At 53.2% G+C, this 15,603-nt stretch overlaps 1 protein-coding gene across 1 annotated transcript; it reads right to left on the bottom strand.

The window, feature by feature from the left end:
• Nucleotides 1–200: 200 nt before the first annotated feature.
• LOC130016194 (acrosin-binding protein-like) lies at nucleotides 201–4,045 on the bottom strand. The gene is made up of 5 exons (XM_056106867.1): nucleotides 4,003–4,045; nucleotides 3,067–3,270; nucleotides 2,835–2,929; nucleotides 2,098–2,212; nucleotides 201–622 (listed from the first exon to the last, which is right to left on the bottom strand). Exons 1-5 carry the CDS (start codon nucleotides 4,043–4,045, stop codon nucleotides 201–203), a joined length of 879 nt encoding a protein of 292 aa, XP_055962842.1.
• Between the last annotated feature and the right edge of the window lie 11,558 nt (nucleotides 4,046–15,603).

Below are 15,603 nucleotides of genomic sequence, written 5' to 3'. Positions count from 1 at the left end.
AGTAAGTCAGTGATTGGGGCAGCCGGTGTCTCCGTGCTCAGTTGGAAAGCCCTGGGTCTGGCTGGAACGGACTGAGTTTTGAGTTGATCCAAGGGCATCGGCGGGGGTCTGGCCTGACTCAGATGTGGCTAAGTTGAGGAACTGAAATCAAGGGCGGCGTCTCGGTTTTCCGACACGCTCCGGGCGACCCACTTCCTCGGCTAGTACTTGGGTTCTGGGCCTCTCAGCATCCCGGTGAGTCCCTCGGTCCCCTGTCCTTCCTCCTGCTTGCTCTCTTCCTCCTGCTCCTGCTCCTCCTCTTGCTCTTCTTGCTCTTCCTCCGCCGCGTGCTCCTGGCTCTCCTCCTTGTGCTCCTGGCTCTCCTCCTTGTGCTCCTGGGCCTCCTCCTGCTTGCGTTCCTGCCCTTGCTCCTGCTTGCGCTCCTGAGCTTCCTCCTGCTTGCGCTCCTGCCCTTGCTCCTGCTTGTGCTCCTGGGCCTCCTCCTGCTTGCGCTCCTGGCCTTGCTCCTGCTTGTGCTCCTGCTCTCGCCTCAGGCCTCCCTGGGACAGGAGGGACCGGACCAGCCCTTCCATGTTGCTGTTGATCCGCTCGGACCAGGACCGGAAGGACTGTTTCTCCGTGACTGGAACAGGGGCTGAGGAGGACGGAGGAAGAGAAGGGAGGGGGTGACACCGTCAGGCTTCTGGCCCTGATGGCTTTATTCGCCGAGGGAGGGACGGGGACACACACACACACACACACACACACACACACACACACACACACTGCTAGAAAAGCAGCTTCAATCCCACCATTCATACGGGCAAGTATGGGGGAAACACAAAGACAGTACCCAGATCACTATTACTCTGAGGTTAGGGAGGGGGCAGGACGTGACCCCCCCCTTGCCACCTCTCTCCGAACCTCCCTTCCCTATGTCCCACACCCCAGCCTTTGTCCCTCTCACATAGGAGAGAGCAAGTAGGGAAGAACAAATCTCAAGAGCTGCAGGGGGAGGAGGGGGGGACAGGCTGGAGTGATAACACAGCGGGGAGGGCGTTTGCCTTGCACGCGGCTGACCTGGGTTCGATCCCCGACATCCCATAGGGTTCCCTGAGCACCACCAGGAAGAATTCCTGATGCAGAGCCAGGAGTAGTCATCCCTGGGCACCGCCAGGTATGGCCCAAAAGCAAACCATAAAAACAAAGAGGTGGCCAGGGGTCCTTTTTCAAGTGAACAAGAGGAGCGGGGACTCATGAAAGTCCCAGAGGAACTTTTGATTGGGGAGCTGCATCAGGGAGCTTGGGGAACTGCATCTGGGAGCTTTGGGGAACTGCATCTGGGAGCTTTGGGGAACTGCATCTGGGAGCTTGGGGAACTGCATCTGGGAGATGGGGGAGGGACTCAGGGCCGAACCTTGGGTCAGGTCAGAGGGGATGAGGGACTGGTCCCTAACTTGGGCTTGGAGAAGGCCGGCTCCCCACTTCAGCTGGGCCTTGAAAAACATTGTTCCATTCCACATGCTCTTGAGCTCCAAAGTTCCTGAGATGAAAAGGATCAAATCCCCTCCAGGACCACTGTTCCTGCAGGCCCGACACTCTCCCCACGGCTGCCCGCGGGCCCCGGGGCTCCTCTCCCGACCCCCTCCATCCCTGACATGTGCAGAACAGGCTCAGGTGCCCTAGTGGAGATGGGGGTGAGTGTGGGGGTTAGTGTCGGGGTGGAGACGAGTGTGAGGAGTGTGTATGGGTGTGGGGGTGAGTGTGTGTGGGGGTGCCCAATTTGGAGGGGGTCAGCCTGACAGCAGCCTCTCGAGACCCGGCCCCCAGTAGGAGGAACGTGACTCAGTGCCATGTCCTACTCCAAGGAGCACTTGGCCTCCCTGGGAGCACGGCGGGTGGGGTGTGGGCCCTTGGCTCTTGTTTCCGCTGGAGTCCATGTTACCCCGTCCAGTCTCGGGCAGCTGAAGGCCCAGCTGTGGACCCCTTCATGAGGAGAGGCGACCCTCCCAGCTCCACACCTTTCCCGCCCCCCCCTCCACGGCTGCCGAAGTCTCGGCTCTGGGGCCGAGGAATGGGTTGCGGGTGGGCATCCCTGTGGGGGCGGGGCGGGGTTACCTGTGGCGTGGGAAGAAGCAGCCGGTGAGGTGACTTCCATTGCCGGGGCTTCAAAAGAAATTTCTTTGAGAGCGTTCGGCGAGAAGACCGAGATGGACTGGGTGCATTGCACCCTCTGCAAGCAGAGGAGAGTGGAAATCCCATCCCCAGGGGGCCAACTTCTCCTATCCTCCCGCCTCCCTCAGGCCCTGGACAGGGATGAAGGCCACCAGTGGAATATTCTGGACTGACACAGCACTTCCCTGCCAGTAAAGACTCTACTTGTCTGGAAACCCGGCCCTTTTTTTTTTCTTTCCTTTTTGGGTCACACCCAGCGATGCACAGGGGTTACTCCTGGCTCTGTACTCAGGAGTTACTCCTGGCGGTGCTCAGGGGACCATATAAAATGCTGGGAATCGAACCCGGGTCGGCCGCGTGCAAGGCAAACGCCCTACCCACTGTGCTATCTCTCCAGCCCTGGAAACCCAGCCTTATCCCCTGTTTGGACTTGGAAGGAAATCGAGCGGAAGCCTCTATCTGTTCAAGTCATTCTCCCCAACTTGGCCCCGGAGGCAGGATCGTTTGGACACCTCCAATGGGCCCAGTGAGCCTGTGTCTGTGTAGACTGTGGGTCCACGAGGGTCACATGGCTGTGAGGGAGGAGGCCTAAGTCTGGCCATTCTGGAAGCTTCTCCCATCTCTGCTGTCACCTGTTCTCCCTCAGCCCTGGGGCATCACTCTTTTTCCCGGGGCCTCACCTTGGCGTAGTAGACATGATTGGAGCAACGATACTGACAGAACTGGCAGAAGGACTCGAACCAGGAGGCGTAGGGAAGGTCAGAGCAGATTGGGCCTGGGAGAGGGGAGAAAAGGAGGCATGCCGAGAAGTTGAGGGAAGGAAGACTCGTCAAGATGGACTCAGGGCAAGGGCCACCCAACACCTGCCACCAATCTCGGAGGTTCAGGGCAGAGCCACTGTCCATCTCTCACCATTGGGCACCAAGCCGTGATTTTCATACTGGTCCAGCTGAATGATGCTGGGGTCCTGGCAGCCGTGGGTGGCTCGGATGCGACAGAGTGTCTCTGCCTTCCAGGTAGGGGTCATGAGGGCGAAGAAGCGTTCATACTCCATGTCAGACAGAGGGCTGCCTGGAATTTCGGAGTCCCTGGCAGGGGCCTGAGGCAGGAACAGCGCTGGCGGGGAGCGGGGAGCAATTCAGTGAATCCACAGGGTCCCCATCTGCCTTCCCAGGGTAACCCAGAGAGCCCCCCCACTCCATCCATGAGGAACTCGGGGTGTGCTGTGACCAGTGGTATCTCCCCGGGGCAGGGAGGGGGAATTCCAAGATCAGAGGCCAAGCAGGGTGAAGGGCAGCGGAGTGGGAGCAGATCTGGGGAGGGAGGGAGCATAGTGACCTGTGGGGGAGAAGTTTCTGGAAAACTCAAAGGAGGTTGGAGGAGTTTCGGGGCACGAAGCTGCTTGGGAACAAAGGGGTAGGACAGAATGAGGCGAGAGGCGAGAGAAGGGCAGAATGGGCAGAACACAGGACCCGGAAAGCCAGAAAGGGGGCCCAGATGTGGACGGTCCCTGAGGCCGGGCTCCTGTGACTGCTCTCCGAAGCATCCCTTGAGATAAACCCATATGTTTGTGCTGATAGACTGAGGCCCGCGTATCTGGAAGAGTAAGCTTGGTAGAGCAGGACAGGCAAAGTGACCAGAATCGGGCTCTCCCAACGATTCCTGACGCTTCACAGCAGAGACTACGAGGCGTGAAGGACTGTCAGGGTCCCCAGCACACGGGGCTGTGAGCGCCCTGACCCCCTTTCTCGTATTTCGGCCGTTTTCTTCATCCTCCCCAGCACCTCTGCCCTTCACCTGGGTGGGAGCTGCCAGGAAGCCTTGAGGGTGTCGTGGGAATCCACTCACCCGCCAGGAATGAGAGGAGGACGCCGGTAGCCCGGGTCCTCATGGTCTCAGGGGAGTTCTGACGTTTTCCCCGCCGACCTAAACGGCCTCAACGGGCCAAGCCCCAGCGAGCGGGGTGGTGGCTCGGGCTAGCGGGCAGGGGTGCAGCCAGGTGTGGGGGGCACGTCACAAAGGCCGGGGGCGGGGCATGGGGCCCGAGGGGCGGGGCCTCGCGGTGGGTGGGACTTAGGGTCAGGGCGGGGCTTAGTGCCAGGGGCGGGGCCTCGTGGAGGCGGGGCGGGGCCCCAGAAACTGCCGTGGGCTCCCCACCTGTCACAGCCAACCCAGCTCTCGGGGCACCCCCAGGCCGCCACCACGCGGGTCCCTGCCTCCCGTGGAGAGGCCCCTGTGAGCCTCACATGGACACCTCTCCTGCCCAAGAGGACCCCACCCACTCCCCACCCACCCAAGGGGCCACCTGCCTGTCCCTGTTTGACAGGTGAGGAAATTTCTAGGGCATCTGGGCAGGATGGGCTGCAGGGCCTCGGGGCAGGCTCTGGGCAGGCATGTGGTGTTCTGGGCCCCAAAGGTGCCAGCGGGCAGGAAGGTCCCGGGCTCAGACCCCCTCAGCCACAGGAAGTGATTTGCACGTGGGTGGGCTCTGGGGGAGAAAGCCCGAGAAGTCCAGCTGCTCTCTGGCAGGCCGGGGAGGGGAGGAAGCAAGTGCGTGTTTCTGGGCAAGACAGGGGATGCTCACGGGGTCCGACCCGGAACCCCTGGACTGAGACACCCTGAAGTCCGGGTACCCCACCCCCCCGGATTTGAGGAGTGGGGTGCAGAGAGCGCGCTCTGGCTCCACGTCTCCTCTCACCCTGAGGATCCCCCCCCCCGCCCCTCTCCGTACTGAGTCTTCACAATAAACACACCAGCCCACACGGACAGCTTTTATTCACCCCTGCAATTACCCACGTGAGCCCCGGCATCCCGCTCACAAGGCCGGAACTCTGCGCTACCCTGCGCCCCTGAATACAAAGTAATAGGTGTCCGTTTTGGGGGGGAGAGGGGGATGGGGGGGCAGATAGGAGGAACGCCTGTTCCTTCCTCCCCCTCCCCCACATCCCCGTGCCCGCGCAGTTGCCCATGAGTGATGCCGTGTAGGGGATGCTGCCGTGGGTGACTGCCCCTCCCGGCGGTGCTGAGCCCATTTGGGTCTCCAGGTTCTCCTCCCTGCCAAGGAGAAAAGTAGCATTTGTGCTTTTCGGGGCCAGCTGGTGTTTCTTTGCTTCCTGCATCCCCCCCCCCCACTGCCTAACCTCTTCCTTCAGGCAGGATTGGGGGGAGCAGGGCGCGCCCTGGGCCCCCTCCCCCACTCCTGGATTCCCTCCTTCCATTTCCTCTTCGCCTCCTCCTTGGCCGTTGTTCCCATCTTCGCCATCTGGCCTGGCACTGTGCCCGAGCAGCTCCAGTGATGGGGTGGGGTGGGGGGGGACAGGCAGATGGGGTGGGGGGAGCAGAGCAGGGGCCTGCAGCTCTGAGGCTCAGCCCGAGCCATTCTCAGGGACGCTGAGAGAGACGGGAGGCTGGGGGGACACTCGGGCTCTGGATTCAGGGGAGCCAGGATCCCGACACCACGACACCACCGCCAGCCGCTTTCCGAGATTTCTTGAGGCCTTGACCCCGGTTCAAATCCCAACACTACAGATGAGTCCCTGAGCACCTCCAGTGTGGCCAGAGCCTGAGCATAGCGTCACAGTTGTGACTCCAAAGCAAAAACAAAACCCGGGGCAGAACAATAGCAGAGCAGGTAGGGTGCTTGCCTTGCATACAGTGGCCCAGCTTATATCCCCAGCACTGCAAATGGTCCCCTGAGCCTCCCACAAGTGATCCCTGATCACAGAACCAGGAGTAAACCTTGAACACAGCCGGGTATAACCCCCAAATCAAATATCAAATATACGTATATTTATGGCTACACCCATATACATATATGTGTGTGTGTGTGTGTGTGTGTGTGTGTGTGTGTGTGTGTTGAGTCTTTATTGATACCAGGTGGGCTGTCCTCTGCTGGACCAGAGCAGCAGCCACAGAGCAGAAGGGCTGAAGACCCTCACTCTGGTGCTCCAAGCACTTTCATAAGCACTTGCAAAATTCCAGTCTCTCTCCCTCTGATTCACTTCACTCAGCATGATACTCTCCAGATCCATACCCACAGCATCAAATTGTGTAATTTTATCTTATGGCCAAGTAATATTCCATTGTGTACATGTCCCGTAGTTTCTGTATACTATTGGGGAGTCTTAAGAAAAAAAACAGAGTCATTTGAAAGAGATTTGGAGTTATTGATTCCTGTCAGAGAAGTGGTGAGTGAGGGAGAAGGTAGGGGAGAGAGAGAGAGAGAGAGAGGGAGGGAGAGAGAGAGCTATTGCCCTGTTTAACCCGCTTTGATCTCCTTGGGAAAGTGCCTGGGAGTGCTCAGGACAGGGGAAGTTTGCCATGAGCACCTGCACGGCATGAGCACCTCACATCCCACCAGTTCTACGAGTCAGTCTTCAAGCTACATCTGAGGTCCACTTCATCGGCACATGCTTGAACTGGTCCCTGCTGCCTGAGTTCTCAGGGAACCGTGGCCCCAAGCTGGCTCCATAATCGGGGGTCTGCAGCAAGGGAAATACAAAAGAAAAATAAAATGACACCCATAGAGCTTTTTAATTGGCCCCATGTAAGAATGAAAGTAGTTGCTTAAGGATAATTATCCAGGATCTTCGAATGACTACTCTCAAGAGTAGTTGAGAGGAGTTGGCAGGATCTAGGGGCTTGGGGATGTGACTCAGTGACACAGCACATGCCTGGCATATATGAGATCCTAGGGTTCCCTCCCAGTACCACCCCCCAAAATGGGTACCACATTTTTCAAGAGCTAAAATGTGGGATAACCAGGTAGCTTGACAGATGAACAGATAACCAATGTATGGATAACCATTGGATAGCCAAAATATATACCATGGAATATATTCATGGTATACAGAGACATGAATACAGAGACACTGGGAAAACTGAAAGGAGGGGATGTGTCTAACAGTGGCCTGCAACCTGGCCTGTATCCCAACGAACTGGAGGGGGCCAACAGAGAGGATCCTGGGAACTGACTGTCGCAATTGGCAGAAACTGGAGAGAGACGAGAGTGGAAGAATCAAACCATTAATTAGGCTAATCACAACAACATATAAGCAATTCCAATTTGTTTTAAAAACTTGGGACAGGGGCTGGAATGATAGCACAGCGGGCAGGGTGTTTGCCTTGCATGCGGCCAACCCAGGCTCAATTCCCAGCATCCCATAGGGTCCCCTGAGCACCGCCAGGAGTAACTCCTGAGTGCATGAGTCAGGAGTAACCCCTGAGCATTGCCGGGTGTGACTCAAAAAGCAAAATAAATAAATAAATAAATAAATAACACATAAAAACTTGGGACAGAGGCCAGAGCAATAATACAGTGCGTGCCTTGCACATGGCCAGCCCCAGTTTGATCCCCAGTATCCCATTTGGTTCCCCAAGGGACCACCAGGAGTGATCCCTGAGCACAGAGCCAGGAATATAAACCCTGAGCACAGCTGGGTGTGGTCCAAAGGGGGAAAAAAACACTTAGGAGGGGCTGGGGTCAAGATTGTTGGCTGAGACAGCACCTAGGCTGTCCCATGGCAACACCTATACCAAGGATGGGAGTGAATGCAGAGTTCCTATCTGAGTTCCAGAAGAGAAAAATCAATGGATTTCGGGAACCAGAGAGATAGGATAGCGGGAGTATGCTTGCCTTACACACAGCCAACCTGGGTTCCATCCCTGATCCCTCTTGCGCAGAGCCAGGAGTAAGCCCTGAGCACCACTGGGTGTGGCTAAAAAAAATCATGCCCCATCTCTTTCCCCCCCTCCCAAAAAAAAAGAAGAAAAATAAAATAGATTTGGGCACTGGCCCCCATCCGGGCAGCAGGGCTCCAAGTTATGATTACAGGCCAAAAGACACACAGGGTTTGCGTGAAGAAGTCCAGTGGCTTGGTCTGGACCTCTGGGAGGCCTGAAGACAGACCCCAGTAGCAGGCTTCTAAGGTTCTAGAAATGAAGTGGTGTTGAGCTGGGTGCCCAGACTCTCCCCATGGCCACTGTAGGGGGTAGCAAAAGACTGGAGCTGGGTAGAGACCGTGCCAGCATAGAGACCTCTGGCCAACAACAATCTGCCTGGGAACTGTCATTCCTAAGGCAAGCCCCATGCGTCCCAGGACAGCGACAGCAAGATATCTGTTGAGGGATGATACCTAGTTAGTCAAGCCAACAGGAAGGGTCATACCCAGACCCCTGTGTGAACAAACAAACAGATCGGGTCTTTTTTTTTTAAATATTTTTTTTATTAATGAATTACCGTGAGGTACAGTTACAGACTTACAAACTTTTGTGCTTGCGTTTCAGTCATACGATGATTGAGTACCCATCCCTCCACCAGTGCCCATTCTTCACCACCAATGATCCCAGTATCCCTCCCACCATCCGCACCTGTTGCCCCCACCCCACCCTGCCTCTGTGGCAGGCACATTCCCTTTTGCACTCTCTCTCCCTTTGGGTGTTTGTGATTTGCAATAGAAGTATCAAGTGGCCATCATGTTCAGTCTATAGTCTACTCTCAGCAAGCATCTCCCATCCCAAGTGGCCCTCCTAGCACCCTTTACTTGGTGGTCCCTTCTCTGTCAGAGCTGCCTTTTCCCCTGGCATGTGAGGCTGGCTTCCAAGCCATGGAGCAATCATCCTGGTGCTTTATCTCTACGATTCTTGGGTGTTAGTCTCCCATTCTGTTACTTTAGCATTGTAGCACTGTCTTCCTGTTGTTCATCGATTTGCTCGAGCAGGGTCCAGTAGCATCTCAACAAATTGTGAGACTTGTTACTGTTTTTGGCATATCGAATACGTCATGGGTAGCCTGCCAGGCTTTGCCATGTGGGCAAGATACTCTTGGTAGCTTTCTGGGCTCTCCAAGAGGTGTGGAGGAATCGAACCCAAGTCAACCATGTGCAAGGCAAATGCCTTATCCGCTGTGCTATAGCTCCAGACTTCTGTTACTTTATATTCCACAAATGAGTGCAATCTTTCTATGTCTTTCCCTCTCTTTCTGACTCATCTCACTTAACATGATACTTTCCATATTGATCCACCTATATGCAAATTTCATGACTTCATCTTTTCTAACAGCTGCATAGTAGTCCATTGTCTAGATATACCAAACTTTCCTTAACCAGTCATCTGTTCTCGGGCACTCAGGTTTTTTCCAGCTTCTGGCTATTGTAAACAGTACTGCAATGAACATACAAGTGCAGAGGTCGTTTCTACTATACTTTTTACATCTCCCAGAAGTGGTATTGCCGGGTCAAATGGGAGCTCAATTTCTAGTTTGTTTGTTTTTTTGCTTTTTTGGGGTCATACCCAGCTATGCACAGGGGTTACTCCTGGTTCATGCACTCAGGTATTACTCCTGGCGGTGCTCGGGGGACCATATGGGATGCTGGGAATCGAACCCGGGTCGGCCGCATGCAAGGCAAATGCCCTACCCCCTATGCTATCGCTCCAGCCCCTCAATTTCTAGTTTTTTTGACAAGAGTCCGTACTGTTTTCCAAAAGGGCTGAACCACTTGGCTTTCCCACCAGCAGCGAAGGAAAGTCCGTTTCTCCCCACATCCATGCCAATGCTGGTTGGTCTTTTGGATGTGGGCCAGTCTCCAAACAGATCGGGTCTTGGAAGGCAACAGGCAAAATGCCCATCACCCAGATATGGGGTATAAAAAGGACCAGATAGTCCAGGGCCAGGCACTAGTGAGATCGAGCCTGTAACTCCCAATAGAGTGCTCAGGAATCTGGGGGTACTTCTTTTTCTTTTCCTTTTTTCAGTTCTATAGATAGAGCCTGGAGTCTCACACAAACAGGGCAGGTGTTCCACCATGGAGTGACACCCCCAACCAGGGGCTTTCTCATCCGAAGCCCACTTCCCCAAAGTTGAACACATTTGGTTTTTCTTTTTCTTTTTTCGGGGGGGCACACCCTGCGATGCATAGGACTTACTCCTGAGTCTGTGCTCAGGAGTCACTCCTGCCGCTCAGGGGCCCACATGGGATTCCCGGGGATCCAACCTGTGTTGGCTACGCGCAAGGAAAGCGTCTTGTCACTCCAGCCCCTGATGGAACAAATCTGGTTCCCAGCTGTTCTCAGACACACACAAGTTCAAAAATTCTCTGCCCACCTCTGCTTATATCCTTTGTTTTTTATTTTTTTTTTGGGGGGGGGGGGCGTCGTCACACCTGGTGATGCACAGGGGTTATTCCTGGCTCTGCACTCAGGAGTTACTCCTGGTGCTGCTCAGGGGACCACATGGGATGCTGGGAATCCAACCGGGCTGGCCGCATTCAAGGCAAACGCCCTTCCTGCTGTGCTATCACTCCAGCCCCTGCTTATATCCTTTGAAACACATAAAACGGTTCACCTTGCTTCCAGGAATCCAGTACAGCAGGAAGCCCAGCAGGCCTGTACAAACTTAACACAGGCCTGCCACAAGATAGCGGTCACTGTACCCCGCATCATCCTTCAGGCTTGCTCATAGATAGAACTCAGCCTACAGAGACACACATCAGCTGTTTCATCCGGTACCAGCAAAGCCCACTCAAACTTCGGGTCACGGGTATGTCCGAACCACAACAGCTTCACACTACAGTCCACTGCAGACGAGTCCTGGCAAACCCCGCTGGAGCTGTGAAGACTCACTGAACATCTGATTGGATAGATGTGTCTAGCTTCTGCTTAGGCTGGGTGGACCTCGACTCCATATTTGCTGCAGCAACTGGGAATTCTGGAACAGCACTCAGGCCCCTCCATTTTTTGCGGCAGGGAGAGGTTGTACCTGGCATGGTCAGGGCTTGATTCTGGCTCTACGCTCAAGGATTACTCCTGGAGGGGCAGTATGTGTTTCTGGGGACCAAACCCAAGTTAGACACACCTGCAAGGCAAGCACCCTACTATCTCTCCAGCCCCCCCCCATTTAATATTTCTTCTTCTTTTCTTTTTTTTTTTTACTTTTTGGGTCACACCCGGTGATGCTCAGGGGTTCCTCCTGACTTTGCACTCAGGAATTACTCCTAGCGGTGCTCAGGGGACCATATGGGACGCTGGGAATCAAACCCGGGTTGGCTGCGTGCAAGGCAAACGTCCTACCCGCTGTGCTATCACTACAGCCCCAAATTCAGTATTTCTTGTAGAGTTGGTTTAGAAGCAATAAATGTCTGTAGTTGTTGTTTCAAAATGTCTTTATAACTTTGTATCGAGTAATAACCTTGTAGGATAAAGGATTCTTAGTTGGAGGTTGCTTTCATTCAAGACTTTGGGTACATTACAGACCATTCTCTCTGGTTTATAGGGTTTCTTTTGAGAAATTTGATGTGAGTCTTAGAGGAGAGTTTAAAAAAACACTTTTTTTTTAATTAAAAAAAAGTTTTAATTAAAAAAAAATTTAAAACCCCTTTTAAAAAATTTTTGTATTTTTTGCTTTTTGGGTCACACCCGGCGATGCACAGGGGTTACTCCTGGCTCTGAACTCAGGAGTTACTCGAGTTACTCCTAGCGGTGCTCAGGGGACCATATGGGATGCTGGGAATCGAACACGGGTCAGCCGTGTCCAAGGCAAACACCCTACCCGCTGTGCTATCACTCCAGCCACTAAAACCCCTTTTGTTTTTTTTTAAAAAATTCTTTTTAGCTTTTTGGGTCACATATGGCAATGCTCTGGAGTTACTACTGGCCCTGCACTCGGAAATTACTCCTTGTGGTGCTTGGGGGATCATATGAGATGCTGGGATCGAACCCAGGTAGGTTGTGTGCAAGACAAACGCCCTAACCGCTGTACTATCACTCTAACTTCCTCAAAATCTTTATATATCAACCTTTGCTCTTCTCTTGCAACTTTTAGGAGTCTTTTTCTCTCCTTGTTTCTTGCCATTTTAATCACATTATGTCTTGGTGTTCTCCTGTTTGGGTTTATGTTCTTTGTAACTCTTTGGGCTTTCTGAATTAGGCCTGTCTTCACAGATTGGGAAAATGCTCCACTATTATTTTTCCTACCATCAACTCCTCTGCTTTCGTTCCTCTTCTTCTGGAACTCCTATGGCGCAGAAAATGTTGTTCTTAATCCAATCCAATAGATCTCTAATATCACGATCATGATCATCCTGTTGTTCGTCGATTGCCTCAAGCAGGTACCAGTAACGTCTCCTTCACCCTAGCCCTGAAATTTTAAAAAGTGCCATATTCAAGGCTCTTTCAGGGTTAGGAGAATGAGACCCATCATTGTTACTGGTATTTGGCATATTGGGTACGCCACGTGGAGTTTGCCAGACTCTGCCGTGTGGGCAGGTTACATTCGGTAGCCTGCCAGGTTGTCCAAAGTAAGAATGAGATAATAAGATGTCTGAGAGCTGGGTTTTATAGTCTCTGGGTCTTGTCTGTTGATGGGATTACACGGTGCCATGGGGCAGTTGGTGGGTGTGACCCCTGCCTACTGGAAGATGGAGGATCTGGGTGGAGGATGCTCAGCCCCGATCTGAGCAGGCTTGGAGATCTCAGCCCCGGGACCCGCATGCCTTTGTTCCTATGCCGGTACCTTCTTGCGTGTGGAGAGTGGTCTCAGCATGGTTATGGCTGGTTCTGGAGGTATTCGGCTGCCAGGGCTCTGCTCAGGGCGGGGAGGAAAATTCAACCCTCCCCCCTCCAAGCGGCCCTGACGAGGATAGCCAGGCGGGGGGCCAGGAAATTCTCTAATATATTCTTCATTTTTGAAAACTTTCCCTCCCCTCATTCTTCTTTCTTTTTTTTCTTTTTGGGTCACACCCAGCGATGCTTTGGGGTTACTCCTGGCTCTGCATTCAGGAATTACTCCTGGCAGTGCTCGGGGGACCATATGGGATGCCGGGGATTGAACCTGGGTCAGTTGCGTGCAGGCAGATGCCCTACCTGCTGTACTATAACTCCGGCCCCTCCCCTCATTCTTTATTGATACTCTTTTTTTCCCCACTCTGTGGGGCACTGACTCAAGTTTTGGCGTTCTTCTATTCTGTTTCTAAGTCCACTAAGTTTTTTCTGAACTTAGCTATTGGGCTCTCTGGCACATTTCTTTCTACTTGCAGCTTTCCAGACTTTCTTTTAGGGGAGGGGCACACCCTGCAGTGCTCAGGTGCTACTGCTGGCATGGTGTTCAGGGATCACTCTCAGCTGTGTGTGTCCAGGGGCCCATGCAATGCTGGGACTTGAACCTGGGTGTTATGCAAGCAAACCATGTACTCAAGCCCATTAAGTCGTCTCTCAGGCCTTTTGTCATACTTTGACATGTTCTGCAACTTATTCATGCTATCGTCCACGGATTGCTTCATTTTATTGAGCGTCCATTGGATTGTTGCTTTGAAGTTGTCCTTGGGACATTTAGAAAGTCCTGGTGTGGGGCTGGAGCCATAACACAGCGGGTAGGGTGTTTGCCTTGCATGCAGCCAACCTGGGTTCGATTCCCAGCACCCCATATGGTCCCCAGAGCACCGTCAGAAGTAACTCCTGAGTGCAGAGTCAGGAGTAACCCCTGTGCGTCGCTGGTGTGACCCAAAAAGAAAAAAAAAATGGAAAGAAAAAAAGTTCTGGTGTATTTGAAGACCTGCATAGGCCTTTGTCCCGTTCATGAATGTGGATGAATTCCTTTGTTTTTTCCTTCACGTCTGAGCTAGGAGTCTGGCCTAAACAATGACAACGGATCGTGTGATCCATTCTCACATGATCCAGTGGTGTTTGTGACTCTGAGTTTATGTGTGCCTGACCTGTACTGTTCTGACAGAGGTACTTGTTCTAAGCTTACAGCAGCTTTCCAGCCACTGTTTAAGTGTGGAGATTGTTCGGTGATTGCTGGGTGGCTGGAGACCAAATTCATGGAGGGTCCAGGGAAAGTCTTGCTCGGTACTTGTTCCCCTTCGAGTCCCACCAAGTGCTCATTCGAGATCCACTTGATCGGTGCTGAAGCAATAGTCCAGTGGGGAGGGCGTTTGCCTTGCACACGGCTGACCCGGGTTTGATTCCCAGCATCCCATATGGTCCCCTGAGCACCACCAGGAGTAGTTCCCGAGTGTAGAGCCAGGAATAACCCCTGAGCATCGCTGGTTGTGACCCCCAAAAAGCAAAAAATTAAATTAAAAAGATCCACTTGAGGGAGCTGGAGTGATAGCACAGCGGGTAGGGCATTTGCCTTGCACGCAGCCAACCCGAGTTCAATTCCCAGCATCCCATATGGTGCCCTGAGCACCACCAGGAGTAACTCCTGAGTCCAGGAGTCAGGAGTAACCCCTATGCGTCACCGGGTGTGACCCAAAAAGAAAAAAAAAGATCCACTTGATCTGCTCATTCTGAAAATTTAAGTCCTGTCAACCTGAGTTTCAGAGGGAGCTAAGGATCCTAGGCTGGGATGGGATTGAACTCGTTCCTGTCCAACGAGAAACAGGAGCGGGACCTCTATTCAGAATTCAGGATGTCGCTAATGTCATTTGTGGAGAAGTTAGAAGCTGAGCAGGAGAGGAGGAGATTTAAGTGCTTGATGAATCACCACCAGTCCCACCCGGGCCCTTGTCAAAGTGGACCTGACTCCGACTGATCCGCACAGCCTGCGACCGAGTCCCTGGCCCCTGATGTTGGGGAGCCACAGATCTCACTGAGGGAGAGTTCTGCTGTTTGAAGGTGTAAGAAAGGAAAGTTAGGGGCTAGAGGAAGGGTTAACAGGCCAGAGCGCATGCTCTGCGTGTGGCGGCCAAGATTCAAGGCTGGGCACTGCTGGTCCCCTGAGCACTGCTGGAAGGGACTCAAGAGCGGCAAGCTGGGAGTATCCGTGAGCGCCCCTATGTGTAAAAAATACACATAAGAAAGGAAGGAAGGAAGGAAAGAAGGAAGGAAGGAAGGAAGGAAGGAAGGAAGGAAGGGAGGGAGGGAGGAAGGAGAGAAAAATAAAAAGTAGAGAATAAGAGAAAGAAGAAAGAAGGAAGAAAGAAGAGAGAAAGAGAGGAAGGAAGGAGAGAAAAAGAAAGAAAGAAATAAAAGGGAAGAAATAGAAAAAGAAAGAGGAAAGAGAAAAGAAGGAAGGAAGGAAGGAAGACGGAAAGAAAGAGAAAAAGAGGGGCTGGAGCAATAGCACAGCGGGTAGGGCGTTTTCCTTACACGCGGCCAACCCGGGTTCAATTCCCAGCATCCCATATGGTCCCCTGGGCACTGCCATGAGTAATTCCTGAGCACAGATCCAGGAGTAACTCCCGTGTATTGCCGGGTGTGACCCAAAAAGCAAAAAACAAAAGAGAGAGAAAGAAAGAAAGAAGGAGGAAAGAAGAAGGAAGGAAGGAGGAAGAGAAGAAAAGAAGGGAGGAAGGAAGAAGGAAAGAAACAAAAAGAGAAAGAAGGAAGGAGGAAAGAGAGGAAGGAAGAAAGGCATGGAGGGAGGAAGGAAAGAAGGAGGGAGGGAAGAAGGGAGAGAGGAAGGGAGGGAGGGAGGAGGGAAGGGAGGAGGGAAGGAGGGAAGAAGGGAGA

This window comes from Sorex fumeus, unplaced genomic scaffold, assembly GCF_029834395.1.
Source record: "Sorex fumeus unplaced genomic scaffold, SorFum_2.1 ptg000148l, whole genome shotgun sequence".
Taxonomy (NCBI): Eukaryota; Metazoa; Chordata; class Mammalia; order Eulipotyphla; family Soricidae; genus Sorex; species Sorex fumeus.
The sequence above is the reverse complement of the archived record's forward strand: the minus strand, read 5'-3'. Positions and strand labels throughout refer to the sequence as shown.

Excerpts from the sequence above, each read along its gene's own strand:
- LOC130016194 (XM_056106867.1), bottom strand. The coding sequence starts at position 4,045 with ATGAGGACCCGGGCTACCGGCGTCCTCCTCTCATTCCTGGCGG. Across the intron at positions 2,930-3,066 it reads TCACGGCTTGGTGCCCAATG|GCCCAATCTGCTCTGACCTT; the intron begins GTGAGAGATGGA and ends CCCCTCTCCCAG. Across the intron at positions 623-2,097 it reads TGCTTCTTCCCACGCCACAG|TCACGGAGAAACAGTCCTTC; the intron begins GTAACCCCGCCC and ends CCCCTGTTCCAG.